At 34.6% G+C, this 26,037-nt stretch overlaps 3 protein-coding genes across 4 annotated transcripts; 1 reads left to right on the top strand and 2 right to left on the bottom strand.

Moving 5' to 3' along the window:
* Positions 1 to 1,172: 1,172 nt before the first annotated feature.
* On the bottom strand, positions 1,173 to 12,240 carry LOC128156412 (Golgi reassembly-stacking protein 2-like). Of its 2 annotated transcripts, XM_052818561.1 has the most exons (12): positions 12,034 to 12,240; positions 10,016 to 10,096; positions 9,717 to 9,874; positions 9,498 to 9,543; positions 9,273 to 9,359; positions 8,868 to 8,998; positions 8,493 to 8,613; positions 7,795 to 7,881; positions 4,653 to 4,713; positions 4,335 to 4,430; positions 4,073 to 4,174; positions 1,173 to 3,031 (listed from the first exon to the last, which is right to left on the bottom strand). In XM_052818561.1, exons 1-12 carry the CDS (start codon positions 12,097 to 12,099, stop codon positions 2,736 to 2,738), a joined length of 1,332 nt encoding a protein of 443 aa, XP_052674521.1. In that variant the 5' UTR covers positions 12,100 to 12,240; the 3' UTR covers positions 1,173 to 2,735. The 2 variants fall into 2 exon arrangements, with proteins under 2 accessions (XP_052674521.1, XP_052674522.1); XM_052818562.1 differs by lacking the exon at positions 7,795 to 7,881 and having other exon boundaries at positions 12,034 to 12,236.
* A 449-nt stretch (positions 12,241 to 12,689) lies between these two features.
* LOC128156413 (centromere protein S-like) lies at positions 12,690 to 15,847 on the bottom strand. The gene is made up of 4 exons (XM_052818564.1): positions 15,698 to 15,847; positions 14,157 to 14,314; positions 13,755 to 13,821; positions 12,690 to 13,197 (listed from the first exon to the last, which is right to left on the bottom strand). The coding sequence occupies exons 1-4, from the start codon at positions 15,746 to 15,748 to the stop codon at positions 13,054 to 13,056; spliced, it is 420 nt and encodes a 139-aa protein (XP_052674524.1). The 5' UTR covers positions 15,749 to 15,847; the 3' UTR covers positions 12,690 to 13,053.
* Positions 15,848 to 19,011: 3,164 nt separating this feature from the next.
* Positions 19,012 to 25,586, top strand: LOC128157375 (uridine phosphorylase 1-like). Its single transcript, XM_052819893.1, has 7 exons — positions 19,012 to 19,169; positions 20,898 to 21,180; positions 21,558 to 21,672; positions 21,801 to 21,871; positions 24,070 to 24,208; positions 24,349 to 24,495; positions 24,788 to 25,586. Exons 1-7 carry the CDS (start codon positions 19,132 to 19,134, stop codon positions 24,937 to 24,939), a joined length of 945 nt encoding a protein of 314 aa, XP_052675853.1. The 5' UTR covers positions 19,012 to 19,131; the 3' UTR covers positions 24,940 to 25,586.
* The last annotated feature ends 451 nt before the right edge of the window (positions 25,587 to 26,037 follow it).

Below are 26,037 nucleotides of genomic sequence, written 5' to 3' on the forward strand. Positions count from 1 at the left end.
ATGTTTTAGTGTTTTCTCCGTCATTATACTTGGGTGCAAGGAATTGCTGTCTTTTTACTTTTTATTTTATCCCCCCTGTGAGATGAGATGTATTGTCTGTGATTTTTTACTCTTTTTCTAGTGAGAGTTATTTATACAAACATTCTGGTGTGCAAGAGAAATGGAGTCAGGAATTTTATCCCCCTTTATCCCGTTAGACTTTCTGTAACTTTTTTAACTGTAGTGTGTTACTGTTTCACCAATTAAGTCTCATGATTTTTATTGTTACACCTTTATATGATTGTTATGACAGTTCTAGTGTCAACTAATAAAATGGAGATGACAACCACAATGTGTTCCTTTACATTGTATAAATTAGCAATCAAATTTGCCAGGCCAATGTTTTAAGGCTGTAAGAAATGACAGGTTTGTGGAGATAAAATTTTGTAGGTCTATATACTTTCTTGGTAAGAAAACTCTGACTCCTGTGTAATAAGTAAATATGCATCAGCAAATTGAACAACCAATAAGCAACCACTAACTATGAAGATTTAAAATATTTAGCTGTAGAACTGTGCTTCTTTGTCTTGTCCTTATATATTTTTATATTTCTTTTCTTACAGTGATAAAACCATGTAAATCTTCAGTTACATCATCAAGTTCATTTCTAAGCCTGAAAAAATATATTGATCTCCGGCTACATCATCAATTTAAGTTAGGATTTAGTAATTAGATGATGAGGATGAGCCCATCTTAAATTTTTAGACACTGTTCACTCTTCTAGTAAATAGTACCACAACAAGCAGCCCAAATCAATCCCATTTAAATCGGATCCCAATTTTGATCAACTCGTTTGGAAAAGCATAATCATTCGATTTCAAAGTATATAGTCTGTATTAACTTGCCTACAAGATTTCATGATATTATCCTAGTTGTGTGTGGCAACCATAACAATACACCTATTCTTCCTCTTGCCATCGGTGTGCCCTGCCTACAGTGTATAACTTGCTTACAAGACTGGACAGATTCCTATTCTTCCTCTTGCCATCACCAGTTTACTAAGAGTAATGGTGTGCCCTGCCTATAACTTGCTTACAAGGCTGGACAGATAGGTGTTTTAATTTAAATAGGTTAGTTGGCACTTGGAACAAAAAAAACTCTCCAAGCATTCAGAATATGACAGAAAACAACCATTTCAATTTCTTTCTTTCTATTTGTAAACAAAAATTATACAGCAAGCAAATAATAAACAAAATTTCAATGCAGAAACTGAAGGCATAAAAGTTATCACCAACAGAATGTATTCCTCAAATGTTTGTTTCAAAATATTGGAAAACATTCAAAGATGATTTAATCACTTGAATTACATATCCTTTAATTTTTTCGTTTTTCATGCAATATTAAAACTATAAATTAGTGAGAAAATATACACTTATTATGTCTTTTCAGATTCTCCATAAAAATGGCATGCAACAACTTCCAAATTACTCAAACTTGATACATGTACCTTCACATACCATATGATGGCATTGATGTATTGTTTATGTTTTACAACTGATAAATAAATGCAACAATATGATGAAAATTAACACTTGCATTGTTCAGACAAAATGTAACATTGCAAAGAGTTCACCAATTTACAGAATAATGAATGAATTTTCTCTACTATTTTACTCTCTTCTCAGCCTACATACACATATAAAAAAGCCACCCACAAACAGTACAGTATTGTACATAATTCACAAGCACAGCACTTACTCTGTACCTGTGTCACATGTGATCTTTCATTCTGAGATATACATGTCATCATTCACAGCTTGGGGGCATCTTTGGTGCCTTGGTCATGCTATGCTATAGATTCCTACCAGTAATTATGAATTTATAATTTCAAAATTTGTCATCTTTATTTTTTATGAACAAATGCTTCTCAAAAACAGATTTTATAATTACATCAGAATCATTTTCTAAAGTATCCTTGGGATAGCGTCAATAATGATAACACACATTGAGTATATGGTGATTAGAGTCATAATTCCAGGCTGTTAACTGAATACTGACAGGTGAATCTGGTTATATACTGCGTATTGCATACACATGAATTCTTCCTAACTTTGTATCTTAAAGTTAAGAAGGAATGGGACTCATCTGCTCTTTAGAGTATGTCTTCTTCCTCACCAAATAAACAAATAACCCGAACTCTGAAGCTTTAAAAATTTCAAATGATCATAGTATACCAGTAATGATACAACTAGAATTTTTTGTCATAAATGTTTCATCTTGTTTTTCTGAGGGCTTCAAACATTCATCGTAATCAGAAATTTTTTTACAAGTGTCTTACAGCCTAACATATAAAATTTTTAAAATTTTCATAAACAGTGAAATATATATTTTTATTACAATTTATTATGAATTCCACTCCTCCTTAAATTTACTCCCATTCAGAGTTGTAAAACTTTCTGTCAAATTCATGTTGTAGATTTATCATACCCTTGATTGCATTTTATAGTCATGTGTACAATAATGAATGGTTGAAAAGACACATATCAGAAATAATTTAAAAAGACAGAAATTTAATAAATTATAATTATGAAGCCAAAAATTATTTGGTTCACACCAGTGTACATAGAATATAATAACAGAAAAAAAAACATAGATATATATATATATCAACACCAATTCTTCTTAAATAGAAAATAAAAAGTTATTCAAAACTGAGAATTAAATGGAAAACACTTGTCCTAGATTGTAACACTGAACTATGAGGAAGCTGCCACTGGTTCGGGTGAAGCAGTCTCGCCCTGGGGGGTCCCCGCACTGCTCACATTTGTAAGGTTCGAAGTGTCACTAGAAACTGGTGTAGACAACGAAACAGGGGTAGGGGTCACCTGTGGGGGAACCCCAAGGGGTGCGGAAGTAGGAATCCCACCAGCTGGGGGGCTCACAAAAGTTTGTGTGGACATGGGAAAGTTGGGGAGGGGCATTGATGTTGGTAAGGAGATGTTTGTTGGCATTGGGAAATTGGGGAAATTCGGTAATGTTGTTCCAGTTGTATCTGAAAAATAAAAAAAAATCAATGACAGAAATCCCAAGAAAAAATCATATAAAAGCATATATCTGTTAAACATGCATTCAGTAATATTTATGTAGCGTCTATAGAGCATGTTATAGTAGGCATTATTTATAAAGAGACCCAACTTAATTGAAATATGGGGGGGGGGGTTGCGTATTATACATAGAGACAAAATTTTACCCCATTTTTTCAGTTTATTTTGAATCAATTTCCATGTATGAAATATTTATTCACCCAGACCAGTGTCCCTTAATCAAACAGCCACCTGTTGACTTGTTGCATGGTCAATGTTTGTTTACTAATTTCCGGGGAAGCATGTATCTGTCACATGTCAGACTTCACAGGTTATTCGAGTGAAGTAAGATTAGCAATGATTATGGTTTGATTTAACTTATATTTACTTTGTGTCCAGTTATGCAGTAAAATGTTTTAGCTTTACATAGACACTGTTAAAAATAGATCAATCATGTGCACGACTTGATTATGACAATATACAACACACAAACGTTACCTCACAATGTTTATTTAAAACAATTATCCAAGAATTAAACTACCGTAATCATCAATTAAGTCATTACTATAGTGGATTTTAGGGTTTGATCTGCAGACATTATTACTTTTATTAAATAAGTGCTAGGAAAATATTATCTATGCATACATATCAGTGATTGCTAAAAAAAAATCTTGATTGAAGATTTCTTCCTATTTTGGGTGCGTGTTATACATAGGAACATGGGGGTTCAGCATTTTACACCCAACATTAGGGTGTGTATTATACACAGGTGCGTGCTATACACAAGCCTTTATGGTATTCTGATTGTTAACAACTTGAATGCAAAAGTGTTATGATGAAAATTATTTGAGTCATCACAACAAAACATTGATGGACAGACATAGTCAGACAGATTGACAATGTGATTCCTATAGAGTTCCCACACAATCATGAAAGGCCCTAAAAACAACACCAAAACCCAAGATATTATTAGCACACATGCAATTTCCTTGAGAGAGGAATCAACTTACTTGGAAGAACCATTCCTGGTGGCATCCCTGTCAAAGGGGGAATAGAAGTTAGTGAGGGGAGATTCCCGATACCAGCCGGTAATGTGGAAGGAGGGGGGATACCTAGGGAATAAATAAAGCACCTCTCCAATTCAATCTTGAAAATATAAAACACCTTTCCAATTCAATAATAAAGAAATAAACACCTCTCCCAATTCAATATCCATTGAACCACGTAAGGTTTTAAGAAAATAAAGGAGGCAATAAACTGCTATAGTATTACCTGTAGGTGCTCCCATTGAGAAATTGGGTAAAACCAATGGCGGTTGTGCTGCAGGTAGTTTGTCTGTCTGTGGGATCACTGGAATGGTTGGTGTGCCTAAAACATCAATGACACAATCAATGTACATAGTTTAAATTAATTTATAATGAGAATTCAGGTTAATGGTCATAATTATACTATAACAGATATTTGTTCTATGTATACCTTTTGCATACATATATTATTGAAAGATGTTAAATGTAATTAGAAAACCAGCTGGAGATGACAATGTAAACATTTAATACATGTACAAATATACACTGAATAAAACCTGCTTACCAGTATTGATGGACATGTTTGCCATGCCTTGAGAGATTCCACCAGCACTGCTAAGGGGAACCTGTCAAAATCACAACATTAAAGTGTTACATGTGCATCATTTTTTCAATGCAATTAAATAAATGTAAATTGTCACTACTATTTATATTCTTAAATCAGTACATGCGATAAAACAGTGTATTGATTACATGTACATATGATAGTTGCATCTGACAATATTCCTTCCTTTAAGGTAAGTGAATATTAAACCCTATCCAATAAAATAAAGGGAAAATCTATTTCACTAGGTTATCTTACTTTAAATTTTCTTTTTTATATTACATTAAAAGAGCAAATAACATAAAATAAGTAAAAAAACACTTTTAAACACTTCAGTGATGCAGCAGTTTTTAAAGCATAACACACATAACATCAAAACACAATATTTAAGGAATAAATGAAGAATATCTGAAGAACACAATGCTTTAGTTATGTACTGAAATCTGATGCTTTCCTTTTCATAAATTCATTAGATAAATGTAATATAAAATGTTTGATTAATAACATGTATATGTTTAAATACTTTTTTTCTGGTTATCAAAGAATTACCGATGATATCTAAACCCTGATAATTATCATTAACTTGATAAATGTGATATAAATTACTGGTTTATAATATGTATATGTGTTTATAATTTTTTGTATTGTTGAAGTTACATATTATATTCATGATTGCATAAGATAATAAGGAAAAAAATTAATTTGAAGTTTTGTTAGTAAGAAATATAAGCAACTGTAAACCTGACCATATTGAGCATTACTCTTTCCAATGCAATTCTTTTTTTAATTATACTTTCAAGAGTAACACTAAAATAAAACAAGAGGCCCAGGGGCCACATCGCTCACCTGAGCAACAATTGCCTTAATTCTGATCAAATTAGCATTACAGTTTCAAAATATCTTGACAACTAAGTACAGTAGATCTTGCTAAAAAAGTTGAAAATCTGCCAATTTTTATCCACCTCTTTCTTTTGGTAAATACCAAGCCCCTTTTGTTGTTGTACCTGTAAGAAGATTTTTCTCTATTCCTATATACCCCCCCCCCCATTTTGTGGCCCCACTTTTCTCTAGGGTATCATGGTTTCATCAAACTTATATCTGCATAACCTGTGCTTTCACACTAAGTACTGAGTTTTGGACCGAAAAACTTTCTCAGAATATTTTTAAAGATTTTCTCTATATATTCCTATGTTAAAATTCAAACTGCCATCACGGACCCCCCCTACCACTAGGGACTGTGATTTTAAATTTACAATACCCGAGGATGCCTCTACACAAGTTAAAGCTTTTCTGGCCAAATGGTCTTTAAAAAGAAGATTTTTAAAGATTTTCTCTATATATTCCTATGTAAAAATTCATCCCCCACTGTGGCCTCACCATACCACTGGACTATTATTTTTAAAAACTTGAATCTAAACAATTTGGAAATGCTTCCACTCAGATTTGGGCTTTCCTGGCATAATACCGGTACTTTTGAGAAGAAGATTTTTTAGAGATTTTCTCTATGTATAAAAATGTATCCCCCATTGTGGCCCCGCCCTACCCCCAGGGACCATGTTTGAACAAACTTGAATCTACATTATCTGAGGATGGTTACCCGCCAGTTTGAGCTTTCTTGGTCAAATAGTTTTTGAGTAGAAGATTTTTAAAGATTTTCTCTATATATTCCTATGTAAAACTTGATCCCCCAATTGAGGCCCCACCCTACCCCCTGGGACCATGATTTGCACAAACTTGAATCTATACTACCTGAGGATGCTTCCACTCAAATTTGAGCTTTCCTGGCCTAATACTTTTTGAGAAGAAGATTTTCTCTATATATTCCTATGTAAAACTTGATCCCCCCATTTTGGCCCCACCCTACCCCCGGGGACAATGATTTGAACGAGCTTGAATCTACACTACCTGAAGATAATTCCATTATAATTTGAGCTTTTCTGGCCTAATAGTTTTTGAGAAGAAGATTTTTTAAGATTTTCTCTATATATTCCTATGTAAAAATTCATCTCCCTATTGTGGCCCCACCCTACCCCCAGGGACCATGATTTGAACAAACTTGAATCTACAATATCTGAGGATGCTTCCACTCAAATTTGAGCTTTCCTGGCCTAATAATTTTTGAGAAGAAGATTTTTAAAGATTTTCTCTATATATTCCTATGTAAAACTTGATCCCCCAATTGTGGCCCCACCCTACTCCTGGGGACCATGACTTGAATAAATTTGAAACTACACTACCTGTAGATGCTCCCATTTTAATTTGAGCTTTTCTGGCCCAATAGTTTTTGAGAAGAAGATTTTTAAAGATTTTCTCTATATATTCCTATGTAAAACTTGATCCCCCAATTGTGGCCCCACCCTACCCTCGGGGACCATGATTTGAACAAATTTGAATCTACACTACCTGAAGATGATTCCATTATAATTTGAGCTTTTCTGGCCCAATAGTTTTTGAGAAGAAGATTTTTAAAGATTTTCTCTATATATTTTATGTAAAACTTGATCCCCTTCTTGTGGCCCCTCCCTACCCCCGGGTACCATGATTTGAACAAACTTAAATCTACACTACCTGAGGATGCCTCCACACAAGTTTTAGCTTTTCAGGCCGAATAGTTTTTGAGAAGAAGATTTTTGAAAAATACCAACAAATTTTCAAAAATTCTCAATTATCTCCCCTTTAAAAAGGGCGTGGCCCTTCATTTGAACAAACTTGAATCCCCTTCACCTAGTGGTGCTTTGTGCTAAATTTGGTTGAAATCTGCCCAGTGGTTCTTGAGAAGAAGATGAAAATGTGAAAAGTTAACGACGACGACAACGACTACGACAACGACAGACAACGGACAAATTGTGATCAGAAAAGCTCACTTGAGCCTTTGGCTCAGGTGAGCTAAAAAATATCTTATACACAAATCAATTCTCTTTTATTATTAGTTTGTTACTTTACTCATTTTTTGTTGGTTACTAAAAATCATGATTTTTTTTTCAGAATTCAAAATTCAAGAAATAAGCAGCACTCAATTTTCGGTCAGGCTCTAACACTAGAAGAGAGAACTTTCAGTAGAGGTTACACACAAGCCAGTCAGTCAACGCTAGTGTGTGGTTACCTCCTGAAATTGGTTCAGGTCGGCCCTTAGCTGCTGTTTGTATGGGCTTTGCCCATAAGGTGGCAAGGTGGCTGCATAACCCCTTCTCTATAGTCACAAACAGAGAGCACACACCCACATTACAGGTATTTGTCAACACATGTGTCTCAGTCATCACACCACAAACATTTAAACATGCTTCTATAAAACTTTCAATGTGCATTCTATGTTTTTCCCTATTATGAGCAGGTGTTATGTCAACTAAAATTAATTTCCTGATGCAGTACAGGTACTTTCTTCATTGTTTACAGTAGTTTACCTGTGTTATACTGTAAACCAACTTTATTAACAACAACAACTTTGTTTCTTGTTTGACAAGCGATTTACTGGTTCACCGAAATTAATTTTCATGATTGAGCATTTGTAGATAAATGGCTGCTTTGCAGTAAAACGGTGTAGATAAATGGCTGCTTTGCAGTAAAACAGTCTATCAAGAATCTTAGGAAAAAAAATTGATGGTTTACAGTATCTCAATGAATGGTTTGTGCAAAATACCAGTTATTTGTAATTCCAAAATACTGTTTTATCAAGATCAGGTCAAGAATTAAATGATTTTCAATAAAGATGCAAAATAATGTCCCAGTCACTACAAGTACAGTACATGAATCCACAGTTCTCAACTCTACAGACCAAAAGCTTATAAACATAACTGAACCCACCTCTGCAAATCCATCAACCGATGCTGGCGCTGGAGCAGAGGGCACAGCACTGGACTTGGATGAGGGAAACTGGCGTTTTGGAATACGGTGTAGATACCCATAGCCAATACCACAGCCTAAGCTGTAAAGTAGCAAAAAAACATCATTTACACCAGTCCATGAAATACATACAAAAAATGTTATCACAATGGGTGACACATTTAAAAGATAGTAAAAGAATGTATATATTTTAAGATCTGTTGCAAAATAAACTTGAGTTTCTAAATAACAAAGTATAAATGGTTTCTTCTGCATGGAAACCATCTAGCACACAACATATTGAATGATAAGATGTAGAATTTACAGACACATTAAGCACACAGAGAATGGGCCTACCTTCCTTCACCACCCCAGGCTCCATTAGGTGTTATCGTGACCTCTCTACAGGAATCGGTCTCTGTGTTGTACACGTATAACCTTAACGGCTTACCCTCGTGATTCTCAATTAATGTAAACAGATCTTCTGACTGAAATGAAAGGATCACATTAATTGAGGACCATTATCTGCCAACATTTTTTTACAATTTGGAACAGTTTTAGCAAATAACCCAGTACATGTACTAGATGCATGAATTATCATTTCATTAATAAATTTTTCATTACCATATAAAGTCCTTTGGTATTATCTGTAATTTGTATCCCAATTATATGATATTGCTCTTAACCCTATTTTTAATAATCAAAGTGCTTTATCAACTTGCAATCAAAACTGTTGTGAAAAATGAATCAATTTGAACATACTTCATGCAGTACAGAGTCAGCTCCAATAATATAATCAGTCTCCGATTTCAGACCAGCTAAATCTGCAGGTGAGTTAGGCTGCAACTCCTGGGATGATAGAAAAACATGGTTAAAGAAGAGTTATTCAATATGAAATTAAGACAAATTCAAATACACTAAATTATTACTATCACACTACTATTACACTGAGTAATAAAACATCATGACTTAAGTAATGCTACCTACCAAAACATGCCAGACATTTTCATTTGCACCTTCAAATGAACAAAACCTACAAAGGAAAAAAAATAATTTCATAGAAAGTCAGATCAATAATTCAGCATATCTACAGAGTGTGCCACTTACATTCTAACAATCAATAATACAGAGTACAGTAGTAGAAGCTCTGATAAACAGGAATATCACTGTTTTACACTAAAAATCAGCAACTCATGACATCCTCACCTGATGCTGACCCCTAGAAGTCCTTGACCTCCCCAGTTGTGGCTGGGGATGATGGTGACCTCCCTCACTGTCTGGGTTTTACTGCTATACACAGCCATTTTAACAGGCTTCTCGATGTTTGCCTTCAGCAAGTCTTTCAAAGTGTCATTGTCTTGATTCTAAAGTCGCATAATTTAGGATATTGGCAAATTAGGGACAGGAAAGTTTGATAGACTTGAAACAACAAAAAATTGAGAATAAAAATTCAAAATTACAGTCAGTCATAATAAAAAGAGAAGAAACTCTTTAGTCTCTATTACCAGTCTTGTGTTTCCAATAGCAACAATGAAGTCAAAAAAGGCTTCTAGACCAGCTTTATGACCTGGGGATCCATCTTGCACCTTAAAAGATAAGTTTCTGCCATAAAAGATATTTGCTCTCCATGGATTCAAAACTAATGCACTCATTAGAGACACGGATTTGCATAATCACAACTCTACAAAAATTTCAACCATCCCTTGTACACTGTCAGGGTTGTCTCTAAAAATTGAAGTAGCAGGAGGAAATGAAAAAGTAGAAGGGGGTCTGGGGGTCTTGCTTATAGCTACATTGTGTTTGAAATGCAAAAATAGCCGGGTAATTAAGGCATTATGATTGGGGAATTCCCCGCCTCCCGGGTCTTAGAGACAACCCTGACTGTACATGAACTGCAGTACATGTATTAAGAACAAGTTGGTCAATCCTACATTTATGTTCTGACTAATTAATCATTAACATTTAATGTGCATTTCTCTTTGTTACATTTAGTTATATTCAAAAAATGTATTTAGCTGGTGCATTTGTTTCTATGTAGACCTCCATGTTTTGAACCTTCTAAAATAAGAGATCTATTAGGCCTATAACAAAAATTGTGTGTTTAGGGTAACACTGATGAAAAAATTAGGTTAGGTAGGTAGGGATTTTTTTTTTATTTTATCATATTTTTTTGTGCATGAATTCTAAGAATATTGGTTTATGTCATATTTAAAAACATGTTTTTTAATAGAAATAATATGAAATTCACAATCGGATAAAAATAAACATCTAAAAATGGTAGGAACGGGGCATTTTTGTAGGATAGGTCGGGTTACCCTAAACACATAACTTTTGTTTTTAGGCCTTATAGAGTCATCTTATATAAAAAGCTTTACATCAAAGGGCACAACTATGCACCAACACCAAGCTTCCTGATGATGTCATGATTGGGTACAAAATAAAAACAAGTAAGACCAATTCTTGCAAAGTACCATTCTCGCCAGGACATTGTTACATCACTTTATCATATAATTTTATGTGTAAATAAAGTGAGGCCTGACTTAAAAATGCTCTTGCGAGAAATGGTACTTGGCGATTTGGTCATAAGACAGTATATAAATAGTGCCTGTTTAGGAGGGTAACTGTTGTAATTGACACCCCAAGAAAACCATTGTCAACCGACATGAAGCCGTGGTTGACAATGATTTTCGAGGGGTGTCAGTTTCATCAGTTACCCTCGCAAACAGGCACTTTTTATTTTATTATACTGAATGTCTTAATTTTAAAGAAAATTTTACTGCTTTTATATAGAAATGAAGTGAATTCCTTGGCTAACCGTACGCGCATAATTTACGCGCATGTAACAATTCGTTGTGTTACCCGTTGCCAAGTGTGTTGTTAACACAGAGGGTAATAGAACGGATTATCAACTGCGTCTAAACCAATCAGATTTCAGTATTTAACATGAAAGTGTAATAATATAAATTGTTTAATTTTGCAAGCATAACAAATACATTAAATATTTAAAGTTGATAAGAATGCTTGAACTTCAAAATTGAAGTGTTGTTATTTTATTCACAATAAGCAACAATAGTTATGGCAGAATTTCACGAAATGAATTTTGAAGGATTATCCCAATATTCTGTTAAGCTGTCAGTCCAAATTTCAAGCAAGCCAGACTGTCTAACAAGATTAAAGAATGCGATGTTCCTGCTTAGCAAGTACACATTCTTTATTTTATCCTTTCTTTTACTTCTTTTCCGATCTAACCGTTTATCATAAAACATCAGAAGACCGGTATGCTACTGTTCACATTTTTTCAGCTTTTAGCAACTTTTTTAAAATATGCATACTGAAAATGCTTCAAATTGGTTTGCTATTCACAATCAAATACAATGACTTTTCAAATACAAGTCAAATGTATCGAATATTTCTGTTGACATGGGTAGGCAGTAAATTTAATATTGTGTTCATTGATAAATCTTTTACATGCGTCTCAGCATGAAATTCTTGGAACACTTTTCCCATGTGGAGCTGTCATTACCCGTAGAACGTGATACCCTTCGGTTCCACCACCTGGCACTTCCTCTGAACTCCAAGAACCACCCATTTCGCGTTTATCCACAGAAGGTCACAGATATCTAACACGCGAAATCGTCTAAATTCAACCGATACAAACACCGGTTCGCAGTTTATTTACAGCAAAATGGCAGGTACGTGGCAGTAATGCACTGTGGGAGCTTCCGGTGAGGTTCGTAAACGTACAACCCCCAAAAATACGGATTCTACCACTATATATGATATGTCAGCAAAATTAATAAAAACAAATCGATACTTTCCACGAAGAGAAAACAATAGATTCACTTTTCCCTACCCAATCCACTCGATGAGGTGATATCAGATAATGAAATTATCCTACATTATTTTATCTATATGTATAGATCTCTACAGCTAATGTTTAGCATTGCAGTGAAATGTTCCATTTGATAATCATGTTTATGCAAAATATAAGTATATGGCAAAAAAAAGTTCATGGTATATGTACTAGTACTGTTATTTACTTTAAAACAATACCTCATCTGTAGTCAATATTAACTGTTAGCTTTAAAAATAAAGTTCCTTTTAATATTGATAAGATGAAAAGATTATAGCACCATTCTGGATGATAATTTAATACAAGAGGCAGCTCAGTAGTCGAAATGAAGATATTTAAGAATTTATTCATTCAACATAACTGTACTCTGAAAAATTAAATATAAAACCCACTAAGCCGTCATTATAGAAGAACTATGGTATTTGCTTGGTATTTGCTAGATATCCCAAATCATTCTCTTCTTAAGGCTTCTCAGACACAATTTAAAAACACTAAACAACTTTTCTTAGCACACATCTTACATTAAATTTTATTGTACAGTAATATTTTTAAACCACATTGGTTGTGTCAGTTAGATGCCTTTCATCTGTATAAACAAGTACCTGCCAGGGTACATGTAGGTGAAGCTTAATATATTCATTACATATAGAGCAAGAGTCAATGAACACATTTGAATAAAGTGTGGAATCACTAGTCCATGTTAGAATCTTCCTCCATATCTAGTCCTGTGGACACAGTAGCAGAGACAGATTTCTTGCTCCTGGGCTTTTTGGCCTTCTTTGTTTCCTGTTTTTCCTCCAAATAAGCTTCATGTTTCTGGCTTATGAAGTTATGCTGGGAAAAAAAATCCAAAACAAATCTTATTTTCAACCTTCAATAAATAATCAACATGCATGAAGAACATCCTACCCATTTTTTCTTTTTGTATTTTTCCTTTTCAAAGCGTCATGAATCTTCATTAACGCTTATAAAATTTTTGGTTTAAATAAAGGCCAAGCAATGGTCTATTGAAATGAAGCAGTTCACTTCTTGAATGATGGTATTTGGCTTGTTTGTGGGGATGTAATTTTGTGGATGGCTGGTTTTCAGTTTCAGTAAGCAAACTAACTCTTTCAAAATTTGCTTTCCTTGATGCTGAAATTTTATCAAGGAAGAATACCCCCGAGTACCATGAAAATTAATCCACCACGAATTCTGATGATTCGACAGTATTTACCTGCAGTGACTTTTTCAGATTTGGATAGAATCTCAATAAGAAATAAATCAGCACACAATCAACATTTGTCACAAATTCTGAATTCTTTAACATTACACATGTAAACAAGAAATACTTATTTGTGTTGTTAAAACAACTTAAACACACGGAACAAAATGATACATGTTCTTCTTACCAATTTCTGTGATCTTCTTGTGAGTAGTTTCACATCATCTGCATTTATGGTACTTCTTTTGGCATGTCTAAAAGTGCAATAATGAATTATTAAAACCGAGAAACTAAACAAGAAAAGGAAATGCAACCAACCATTGTATACCTAAATTAAACATAAGTACTATTCATGTCTATTCATTGAAAACATTTTTTTTTCTTTTCATAAACTGATGGCAATAAATAATAGCACGAAACAAGATTTAGTTAAATATATATCAACCAGTATTATTATACATGTATATGCATTTTTAAAATGATTACTGTATATACATATATTGCACACTCTTTGGTAAGAGGTATTATCTGAGAACATAAGACAAATTAAAAGGTCCTATGAATATAAATTAAAGTTTAAGATGCATACTTGGCAAACATTTCAAGGTCCTCGGCAAACTGCTGACACTGGCCCCATGTTGTTTCCGCTATACTGGCCACTACCTGCCTACTGAGGGTGACCTCCTTTGCTTCAGCCAGCTCATTGCTGATCTTCAATGTGGTGTAGTATAATGCTGCCTTTAATTTCTGACCAAAAATAGAGCTTTGGAAGTGAAAAATGAATATACGGTACAACTTCAGAATTGAAAATGAATATACAATCATGTACACAGTTCTGCATGAGATATTTTAAAGTGTCCAAGCACCAAATTTTTACTTTATAATTTTAGGCCACATTATACAGTCTGGTAGATCAATTTCATTGTGCCAATTAAAGTAAAATTCACTGCTATTCACTTTCATTGAGATCTGTCACCAGATCACTATAAAGGTATGCCAGAATGCCAATCTATTCATTAAAAAACATCAAGAGCAGAAATACTTGAAACAAAGCAACATTTGGTTACATAAATTATTATAGAATTTCTATTTTCAAGTGCATTGCTAAAAATTGAATCTTAAATCATAATTTCTAAAAAAAAAAAAAAAATTGAGAACAAAACCCCTAAACCCCCTTTCAATTTAGACTAGCTTGGCATCCCAGCCCGGCCTCCTTCACCCCTTCAAACAATCCCTGGTCTTTTCTTATTAACTTCTGTAGCTGCAGGTCTGTAACTCCTAGGAGATCTTTAATCCAAATTTTTTCAGATCTGGAGCTACAAACCTACAGACACTGTTTTTGTCTTGCCAATTTTGAATACCGTTGTGGTCCTAAAGCAAAGGGTCAATTACAGTATTAAATTTAAAAGGTTCATTACATGTGGAATATAACAGGTTGGGACCAATCTCCCAAATGGGCTTTAACAAAATAATAAGATTTACAGAACAACTTAAGGGGGATGTGCAGACTTAATTACAAGATGACCGTAGATTTATTACAAAATTACTCATTAAATAACTTCCAATTTTTGTACTGTATACCCCATTTGGTGTATTATAACCTAATATTACATGTATATCCCTTTTAGTGATTGGTCCCAACATCTTTTTACATGTATAAGTTATGACAGTTAACTGTGCCATATGTTGTCTAGATAGAATGTTCTATCATTAAAATGACAGATGTCCTACGGACCCGGTTTAACTTACTGTGACCTGAGTGTAGCCTGGTCATGGTAAGATTATTCTCTCTACTGTATAGTATACAGCTGGTATATGTAAATTGTCATACACTGTAAACATAATGAGATAGTTTTTGTATCTTGGGTCCACTTATGGGTGGCCAACACCCTCAACAGATGTACAAAACCACAGGGGTTTGACAAGAGACAGAAAAACATGTTATTTATGTCTCTGGTTTGACACAAAAGCTCAGATAAGAGACATAAATAACATTGTTTATGACTCTGCTCAGATTCACGAGATTTTTTTCAAAACTCTAACGTTATGCAAATCCAGCAAGCGAGCTGAAAACATAACAAAATCATTAAACTATATATAAAATGAAAATTAGAGTAAATGGAAGCATACTTGTCTAATCTCAAGTTGTTCATCGTCGATATCAAAAGCATTATCAGTCATTTTTGCTAACAACTAATAACACAGCCCACTTTCATTTTTCAATTTTTGGCGCGCTTTTGGAATAACGTTGCTATATCGTTCATCTACTGATTCGTGAATTGCTTACCCAACCTTACTGAAATTAAGGTTGATATGGGACAACTGTCGATATTAACGCGGATAAAGGTACATTAAAATCAAAATACTCTCACCGGTTTAGATTTTTGAATTTCATTTCATTTCATTTTGTTGTATCTAACGTTATATGGATGCACGTACATATGTAACGTTAACTTGTTAACGTATTGCATGATTTGTTCATCGTTTATAGTATCTGAATGTTTGCGATTTGGTTTATCTGATTCTGAATGGAATGGGATTAACAGACTGATTAAGCAAATATGGAATCATCTTCACAACGTCAAGGCTTTGTGATTTAATACGGGACTTCACACAAAGTGGAGTTCCGTAATCACAAAGCCTTGACGTTGTGAAGATGACATGGAATGAATTACCATATTTCTATCATACCGACTTTGTGTAAAATTAAATAAAATACATTCTAAATCTGGGATCGAAATTATTATTTTAGACCTGGCGATGATGACCTTGCCAAAGTGTTGATACTGAAATGTCTTCTCCTCTAGCCACGTATTATTATAGAGGCCAATGGACCACATCGCTCACCCGATTTCAGCCCGTTTGTAACTGGATAATTTTTTCATGGTCATAAGGTCATTTCACATATTGAGCAGTGCTGTTCTCAAAAAGTTTTTATATACAACTCACTGTTCTTATATAATATAAACCTGAATATTGTGGGACAAAAGAATTAATTTTGAGAATATTTTCAATCATGACTTGTGCAATACCTGACGAAGCCTCCACACAAGTTACAGAGTTTATTTGCCGATTTGTTTTCCAGAAGATTTTAAAAGTTTTTTAATTTATAAATTCCTATGTAAAAATTACTGGCCAGAAAATCTGAAACTGGGGTGGAACCATCTTCGGGAAGTGTAGATTCAAGTTTGTTCAATATTGATTATGAAAAAATATATTTAACGTTAAATGCCCGTGGTTTATTTTTTTCCAGAAATAATATACATTAGTCAGCTGTCTTTTGCATGGTCTGACGCGCCGTGGTCAGTTATAAACATCCCTGACCCGAAGCAGACAAGCTCATCGCAGACCTGTTTAGGCATTTCTCCTTGAACTCTTGACATACATATACGCTATAAATGTATGTCTATTTAGTATGCCTTTTTACCATTTTTGTAGAATGTTGTTAGATTTCTACAACAGTAATTTAACCAAGGAAACTATCCACTATATAGCTTATGGACCGAATCGTTAATTAATGAATATTTCTGTAATTTTTTTTATTAATGTATATAAAGAGTGCATGGATCCATTATTAAGTATCAAGCACAATCGGAACAAGCAGCTTTAAAAATTTAATGTCGTCCATGCGCGGATCTGGAGGGAGTGGTGTCAGGAGGACCAGACGCCTTCCAAAATTTAATTTTCTTTACTTAACGTTTTAAAATTACCAAAAACATGCCTCGGAACCCCCCCCCCCCCCCCGGGCAAACTCTAATAACCGTCAGACCTCCCTCCCTGGAAAAATTAAAAAATTTCTGGATCAGCGCATGCCGTCGCGCCATTCGACATTGTACAGTACATGGTAAGTGACATATAAATAATGCAGGGTAACGCAAATATATGCTAAATCACGAGAGTGGCGGAATTTAATATATTCAACATGATAATCAATACACAATTTAAACGTAAGTATAATTTATAAATGTTGTTTATTTGATTCTTCAAGTGGCAAATCATTTAATTATTTTTCTGACGTAAATCTTAATTGCAAACATTGGAGACCTCTGAAACAGCCGGTCGGAGGCTCCTCTTGGGTACGTGTATTCTGAACTACATAAACCTGTATGTATTATACAGACCCGGCTGAACATGGATATATACATGTACATGTATGGATCTGCGATGTTGTGAGATAGTTAAGGAGGCTGGGTGGCCAACAAATTAATAATCAGATCTACTTTAATGTTTTAGATATGATTATAGTCAAGCTATAAACTATGATTTTGAAAAAAATTCATAAATTTTAGCCTTTAAACTTTAGCATTTTCACACAGAGCTCTTCTTCTAAAAAAAAAAATGGCCACAACCATCTAAAGGAACCTTGACACGTTTTGAGCGCAAATTTTTCAAATTTTATCTGTCCATTCTTAATATCTGTAAACAAAGCTCGAGCCATCTTGTTATTGTTTACATTTGTGTTGTACTGGTACAAGTTTCAATCAAAATGTTGTTTAATTTTGTTGATGAATATATTACTTACGAACATATATGAGTCGCATTTTACATTATTTGTAAAAAAAAAAATTTAAATTAAAAGACTCGAGGTTTCCTTACCAAACAAAGATTTCAGTCTTACCGCTAGATCTCGCTTGTAACTTGTCTCTAATAATAGTAAAAATTTTGATCTCAAGTCATATCTATAATACTATCTATGCCATATGTATAGGTTTATTTGAAAGTGACTGATACTTGTTGAAACAACGATGATGAAACAGTGTTTGACGATAATGTTGTAAATTTTTGAATTTACCGGGTCTCTCTCTCTCTCTCTCTCTCTCTACCTATCATAGGCGTCGGAACCGGGGGGGCTAGGGGGGGCTCAGCCCCCCCCCCCACTTTTTTTGCAAAGTTATACCTAACCATTATAAACATAAAATGATAGAGGGTTCAGCCCCCCCCCCCCCACTTTTTCTCGCAGGAAAGATTATTGTTCCTAAATTTAACTTGAAAGATTGAGAAGTTGGATTCAGATGCATAGTAGTCCCCCCCCCCCCCCCCAACGGATTAGGAATTTCATGATTTTGGAAAAAAAAATTTAGGGTAAAAAGTAATTTTTTTATATTTTGGAAGTATAGGTATACCCCCCCCCCACCCCCCACCCCCCCACGGATTAGAATTTCCATGATTTTGGGAATTACTTTTTTCTCAATATTTCTGAGGATTATTCTAGCCCCCCCACTTTCAATTTGCTTCCGACGCCAGTACCTATAGCATGTCATTGCCATAGACTCAACTTAGAGATGTATTAATTATGTGTAAACACGACCCTAGAAAGCTATCACCCTTTAATAAAACCTTTTGCAAACAATTATGCAACGGCAACCTAAGTAAATCATGACGATTAATCTGGTGGGTTTTTTTTTCTAGCTTATGTCCCTCTTAGCTATCCTTCCTCACTTGACTCACGCACGTTTCCTGTCCGTACCCCTCTCACGTTTTGTTGTTGTTCGCCATAAAAACGCGGGGCTTCGGCAGCATCTAGAGCTGTATTGCTTATCGATTGAATATTTCTGCCGAGGAACATGGAGTCTGAACCAGATAGCACTGGAAATCGCAATGGGTAAGTGAACTAGACTGGCAGGAAGTATCATGCTCTTGTTACAATCGCAAATTACAGGATTTTATTAGTGAAACATGTCAGCATAACATGATGATGTAAATACCATTATTTCTTATGAAACTGCTTGTGTTCATGAAAACGATGTAAGTGTCTTGGTTTGGTTTCCGATTCAAAATATTATATGCATTTGTTCCTAATGTATAAATGACTTTGTTATAATGCAGTAATTTACTAATCACCATATCAAATTTGTGATAACACAGCCCCTTGATTTTTAGAAAGCACGTTGAATTATTTTTGTTTTCATTGTTTGACCAATCAGATTGTTTGTAAGGGACAACACCTCTTCGTTTGTAAATCTGAACACGTGGCCGTCGTGACCTCACAATCGTTGCCTAGGAACTTAATCTTATAATAATGGGTCTATAGTTCTCAATGAAAAGTTAAAAAGAGTTGAATACACACTAAATGCGATATCGACAAAAAAGCAAATATCTAGCGATTGAGGTTGTAGGTTCTTACCACTTACTTGGTCAATAACGGTTAATTTTAAAAGGGCTAGTGTCTACCCCCCCCCCCCCCCCCCCCTTCCCCCACTCTCCTAAAAAGCTAAATGACACGAAAAGCCAAGAAAAGACTTCACAATAATAGTTATATGCAATTTGATTTTCAGTTTTACCTAACCTAGCCTCTATCTTGAGCATAGAACGCTTTTATATGTTATGCAGGAAATACGCACTACGAATGACAATTAAACATGATTTGTGCTGTCGTACTTGATCCCCTCATAATATTCAAAGAATGCTTCCTTATTACTTATATTTATACATTTTTCAGCTACTTTACCATTTAATATTAAAATAGTAAATGATAAAATGTATTGAAATATACATTTTGCAATCGATTTGTAGTGTGACAAAGACATTGGAAAATGTAAATATTTTGATACATGTACATGTATTTGTACGGTTTATAGAATTTTAATTCTTTCATAATGCGATCATACCTTTTTGTCTCTTTCAATTAATTTCACTGATTGCAAATCTGTTTATAAACTTCTTGTTTTCTTTGACCCCCCCAAAAAAGAAAAGATTAAATCAGGCCCATATAATCGGATTATTTAAGTGGATGGGGATGGGTTAGAGATGAGGCGCGGTGTGGGGTGGGGTGGGGTGAGTTCGAGCTCGTAGTTACTTTTTCTGTTATAATGGTATATTTTTGATTTTCCCCCAGGTCTGCATCGTCGGTAACCCACGGTTGATTACGCGTCGTTCCTCTCCACGTGATGTAGAGAGGAACGACGCGTAATCAACCGTGGGTTACCGACGATGCCAGGTCTGTAACTTTTTACAAACTGTGAAAAAAAGCAAGGGGAGATAATTAGCTTCTTTATATGTATATTCAAGAATGTCATTGAGTCCATGAATAATAATTAGTCATTGACTATTAAAAATTGTTAAGTTATGATTGAAAACATCATAATAATCATCATGACACCGTATTTCTTGTATACAGACCATATGAATACTATAGTTCGATTGTAGTCCCCTAGTTTTATAAAGTTTGAAAATCTAATAATGTATATTTTTGTCTTCTCCCATTAATTGACATGGTCAGAATTAAAATTAAAATTAAAATTAAAACCAAAAAAATCCAATAAAAAGTTATATATACAGAACTGGTATTTGAACAAACCATAACACATAACGACATTTTGTTTGATTTTAGGCTAGTTATTCCAAAGAATCACAGGAAACTGCATTTACTAAAAGTTGACCACTTATATCACCTCGCCTTGGATACTGAAAAAGATGATCTCGAAAAAATGTTCGGTGATGTTCGATTCGTGTGTTTTGGCGGACAACCGTCCAGGATGGAAAAATTTTCCGCTCTCGTTGCCAGAGAATTGAACATCGATGATCACGAGATGGACGGTGACAGACCAAAGAACTATGCGGCAGGGACGGACCGTTATTCCATTCATAAAGTGGGACCAGTTCTATCAGTTAGCGTGAGTCAGTAGTTTTATTGCAAGTAAAACAACAAGACAAGCAAGATACAGTTGTGCCATCATCAGAAAATCCTCGACTTTGTAGTTTGGTATACATGCTTTGCTTTTAATGATCCAGTCAGCAAGCTTTGATGTCGTTAGAGTTCAGTTGCAGAATGTACTGGCTTTATACGATTAAAAAAATGCTACATCACTAATTCAACCTATGGGAATGTAATTTGAAAGTTTGTTGTTGTGTTTTTGAGGGTCACATCAAAGGAAAATACATACGGTATATAGGAATTGCAGAAGTTTTTTTTTACCTGATGAACCCCTCTGCATAAGTTGCATTTCAAGCGAGTACATGTGTAGATTAAAATCGGTTTTGTTATTTGTAGCATGGTATCGGAATTCCCTCGCTGTCTGTTGTGTTCAACGAGATTATCAAATTGGTTCATTATGCCAAATGTAAAGATGTCGAGTTCTTCAGGATCGGAACATGCGGCGGGTTAGGTAATGTGTTATATCAGCATTATTCAGCTGCATGGTTTTGAACTGCATATGTCAGTTGTATATAGTATATATTGTTACTTACTGGAGAAACACACTGATTGTAATGACATCTGTTTTTGTTGTTGCAGGTTTGGAGCCGGGAACAGTGGTGGTTACAGAAAAAGCGGTGGACGGTGAAATGAACCCGTACTATAAACTGGTACTCCGCATGCTTTTAATTATTTGTTGATTACGTATATACGAGTCTATATTATACATTTATTGCATGATTGTGAGGGAGATATGAAGATTTATTCCCACAGTGAAAAACATATTTCCCGAGGGAAATATGATTTTTCTGAGGGGAATAAAACTTCATATCTCCCGAACGTTCACGCAATAAATTGTTTAATATCATACCGAACGACAGGGATTACTTGTAATACATTGGGTTCTAATAGTTTTCAACTGTTGTAAAGCAATAACGGAATACGATAAAAAAAAAAAGATGACGATGACAGGAAAATATGAAGTTTTATTGCCCTGACACGTGGTTCTCTGGGACCAATCAGATAACGCGTTTAATAAAATTAGTATATTAATGAGATATATAAAAGGGGTATGGGCACTGCAGAAAAAATACATAACCCGCGTAAATAGTCGATAAGCATGCTATGTATTTTTTGATGCATGCTCGGATCCAGAAAATTTTCTGGTTGGGGGGGGGGTCCGTGGCCTATTTTCGGTAGTTTTACTATGGAAATTTAGGAAATTTGAATTTTCCTGAAGAGAAGGGTCCAGACCCCCTTGTTCCCTCTAGATCCACCCACGTGGTGTGATCGTAAATATTATTTTCTCTATCAACAACCAAAAAGACTGTTTATTGTTGTACACCTTTAATATGGTAGTTATTAATCATTCGTATTTAGTGACTATAAAATTTTGTACACCGTATGATATTTTTATTTCCTGTGTGGGTATACTGATATATATTTACATCCTTTTCCCTTATTTCATGAAACCCAATTCACACAATTTCTGACAAAACCAAATCTTGATCTAACTGGTTTAAAGCACCTTATTCAGCTTTTAAAACATTGATAGTTCATACAATTCCATTTAAAGAATTATGTTTACATAGTTAAATGCACGATGTGTTGTTTTTTTTGCTCATCTGAGTCAACGACTCAAGTCAGCTTTCCTGATCATTTGTCCGTTGTCTGTCGTTGTCTGTCGTTGTTGTTGGCGTTGGTGTTGTAGTTGTTGTAAACTTTTAGCGTTTCATCTTCTTCTCAAAAACAACTGGGTTATTTTCAACCAAACTTGGTACAAAGCATCCTAATGAGCCAAGGGTCTTCATGTTTGTTCAAATGAAGTGCCACGCTCAACTTAAAGGGGAGATAATTAGAAAATAATGAAATTGAAAATTTATAAATTACGTTTTAAAACAATCTTCTTTCTCAAATATCTTGGCCAAAGTTGAAATCTATAAGGAAACCTCAGGTAGTGTAGATTCAAATTTGTCCAAATCATGATCTCTAGAAGAAGGAGTATGGTAGGGCCACAATGGGGGCGAATTTTACATAGGAATAAATAGTAAAATCTCTTTTAAACTTCCTCTTTGGCCAGAATAGTTGAAATTCCTTTTTAAGCATCTTCATTTTTGTTCAAATCATGATCCAAGGAATAGGGTTGGGGTCAAATATACAATTATATATAGGAATTGGTCAGGGAAAAACTTTAGTTTAAGCATCTTCAAATAATGTAGATTCAAGTCTGTTCAAATCATGATCGAAGGAGTTAGGGTGAGGCTGCAACGGGGGTTAAAATTTAAAATAGGAATGTATAGAGAATTTTTTTTTAATCTTCCCAAAAACCATTTGGATAGAAAAGCTGTGACTTCGATGGAACATCGTCAGGACATGCAGGAAGTGTAGATTAAAGTTTGGTTAAATCATCATACCCAGGGGAAGGGTGGGGTCACAACAGGGGGGAGGAATGAATTTTTACATATGAATAAAAAGAAAAAAATCTTCTCAAAACCGCTTGGGCAGAAATGCTGTATATTTCTGGAAACATCCACAAGGAGCCATCTTCGCTAAAGGTTTTCTGTCCGCTCCGCTCCCCTTATCACCACTCTCTCTTCCAAATAATGCAGTATACCGATTGATAAGGCATGCACGTACATTTTACTCTTTCAACCACTCTGTGTAGCTGCTTTTAAGAAAACAAATGTTCAATATTTACTGTGATTTTATAGCGTTAATGAAGTTGCGACCATTATTGCAGAAAAATACACAATCCGCCCCGTGAAGTCCTATACTCGTACAAAGCAACATTAAAGCATGTTAATGGATGGAATACAGCATAGTTGAAAAGTAAGAATGATCGTTTCTCAACATAGCTTTTTGTTTGCAGGCTGTGTTGGGTAAACCTGTACAACGGTTGGCGAAAGTGGACCAGACCTTGTTGGAATCGCTTTTGAGATGTTCAGAACCTGATGACGATTTCAAGACGGTCAAGGGAACAACGTTCTGTTCAGACGATTTCTACGAAGGTAGTTCCTGTGTATATATTTGGGCATCAATTTGTATGTTGAAGAAGAATGCGTGTATTATTTCATGTTTGTATTTCCTCGTTTGTAACTGACAAATTAATTGATTGATCGCTGCCATGTAAATGGTGTTTTTTTGCCAGGCCAAGCAAGGTTAGATGGCGCCTTTTGCGAGTATGAGGAAGAGGACAAGATGAAATTTCTTCAGGAGCTTCGGAACAAAGGCGTCTGTAATATAGAAATGGAATCGCTTGGTTTCTTAGCCATGTGTCACTATGCGGGAGTCAAAGGTTTAATTTAAAAAATCTGTATATACTTTACGTAAAAGCAATATTGAAACTGGGGTATTGAATTGTGATCTGAATATGAGCACGCTTGGTAAAGAAAATCCATCCGATGCAAGTTTTAGAACTGTAGCCTTTCCCATTATTTTTTATGTGTATGCTTGTTTTTTCTCTCTGTTTTCTGTCTTGTAAATCATATAATTAAGGGTCCAAACTATTTTCTAATAATCTTCATATCATTATTTTTTTTTTACGAAATCAAGGATGTTAAAATATTTGTTAAATCGTTTCATTCCAGGCGCGGTCGCGTGTGTGACATTACTGGACAGGTTACAACAAGACACGTTGTCATGTGATGTAAGTATGTTGAAGAGATGGCAGGTGCGCCCCCAGAACGTCGTCCTCAGACATATCAAAAAGAAGCTTCATATCACGAACGGTAGAAGTTAAGAAGGACTACCTCTTGTTAGTTTTGTGCGATCAGGGAGCACAGTGGAACAAATTCACAAAATTAGCATTAACTATTTGTTCATCTGTTAACGGAAGTTGGGAATTGGCATTTATCTACTTATACATATATTTGTTTATTAAATGTGTTCAAAAGTGTGAACAATTGATTAAAAAAAAACCTTTTAAATCTGCAGTGAGCAGTACTTGCTAGGATTAGCAATTTTTATATTTTGATAAAGTTATTCTGGTCAGACTGCTTTCTGTTAAACGCAGCTTTTTGTTTGTTTTTATTTTATTAAACATAGGATAGTTCCGCCAACTGATTAATTTCTGCACAAAAGCTTTACGTTTTTTTTGTGTTAAAAAGAATGGGGTGTAAATGAGTGAACTCTTTTTTGATGAGTTCAATCATTCACTTCCCAATGTTATTTTACGAATACCATTTTGTACACGTTGTACTCGTTTATAGTACGGCCAAGTGTTTTGGGGTTTATATTGTATGTGTTTTTAGTAGAATCCTTGCAGCTATCTACATATGATTTGCATCCAATGTTACAAGTTCATGTAAATGTGGCATGCAGTGTTCAGCCAAAATAAGACGGTGTTTTGATTGTTTATTATAGTTGAATAAAAATCAAATAATGCAACATGTTAATTTTTTTATTTCACAAGCTCCAACATATAGAAATTTGATGTGAAATACATGTACAAGAGGGTTACCATTTGCCAACGATGATCTATTTTTTTTTTCACAATGAAAATATCTGGTATATTGTACAATGAAATGTGCATCTTCGACTGATTAGTAATAAATGACTGTGGTCAGTTCGACACCAATGAATAGAAGATGGGTGGCGGACTTCCGACAGTTTTATAAGAAGTACCGGGTATGTAGACATAAAGAACAGCTTCCGTTGAAATGCTCCACTGTGGATGTTATATGTCGATTATGCATTAAATATAAAGAATAGAACTAACTTTATTTATCAATTATAGTTTAACAGCCTAAATGATAAGAAAAGGGTGTAGAATACCGGGGTAACGAACAACAATATCCATCTAAGAGCTTAAACAATAAAATATCTGTAATATTGCTAC

Source organism: Crassostrea angulata, chromosome 7 (genome assembly GCF_025612915.1).
Source record: "Crassostrea angulata isolate pt1a10 chromosome 7, ASM2561291v2, whole genome shotgun sequence".
Lineage (NCBI taxonomy): Eukaryota > Metazoa > Mollusca > Bivalvia > Ostreida > Ostreidae > Magallana > Magallana angulata.

Coding starts and splice junctions, on each gene's coding strand:
- LOC128156413 (XM_052818564.1), bottom strand. CDS start 15,748: ATGACTGATAATGCTTTTGATATCGACGATGAACAACTTGAGATTAGA. Junction 14,315..15,697: donor AACAACTTGAGATTAGACAA/GTATGCTTCCAT, acceptor ATTTTTGGTCAG/AAATTAAAGGCAGCATTATA. Junction 13,822..14,156: donor GACCTTGAAATGTTTGCCAA/GTATGCATCTTA, acceptor TTGCACTTTTAG/ACATGCCAAAAGAAGTACCA.
- LOC128157375 (XM_052819893.1), top strand. CDS start 19,132: ATGGAGTCTGAACCAGATAGCACTGGAAATCGCAATGG. Junction 21,673..21,800: donor CGGAACATGCGGCGGGTTAG/GTAATGTGTTAT, acceptor TTGTTGTTGCAG/GTTTGGAGCCGGGAACAGTG. Junction 21,872..24,069: donor TGAACCCGTACTATAAACTG/GTACTCCGCATG, acceptor TTTTGTTTGCAG/GCTGTGTTGGGTAAACCTGT.
- LOC128156412 (XM_052818561.1), bottom strand. CDS start 12,099: ATGGGTGGTTCTTGGAGTTCAGAGGAAGTGCCAGGTGGTGGAACCGAA. Junction 9,544..9,716: donor CTTCTAGGGGTCAGCATCAG/GTGAGGATGTCA, acceptor TTTCCTTTGTAG/GTTTTGTTCATTTGAAGGTG. Junction 4,175..4,334: donor CTCAATGGGAGCACCTACAG/GTAATACTATAG, acceptor TTTATTCCCTAG/GTATCCCCCCTCCTTCCACA.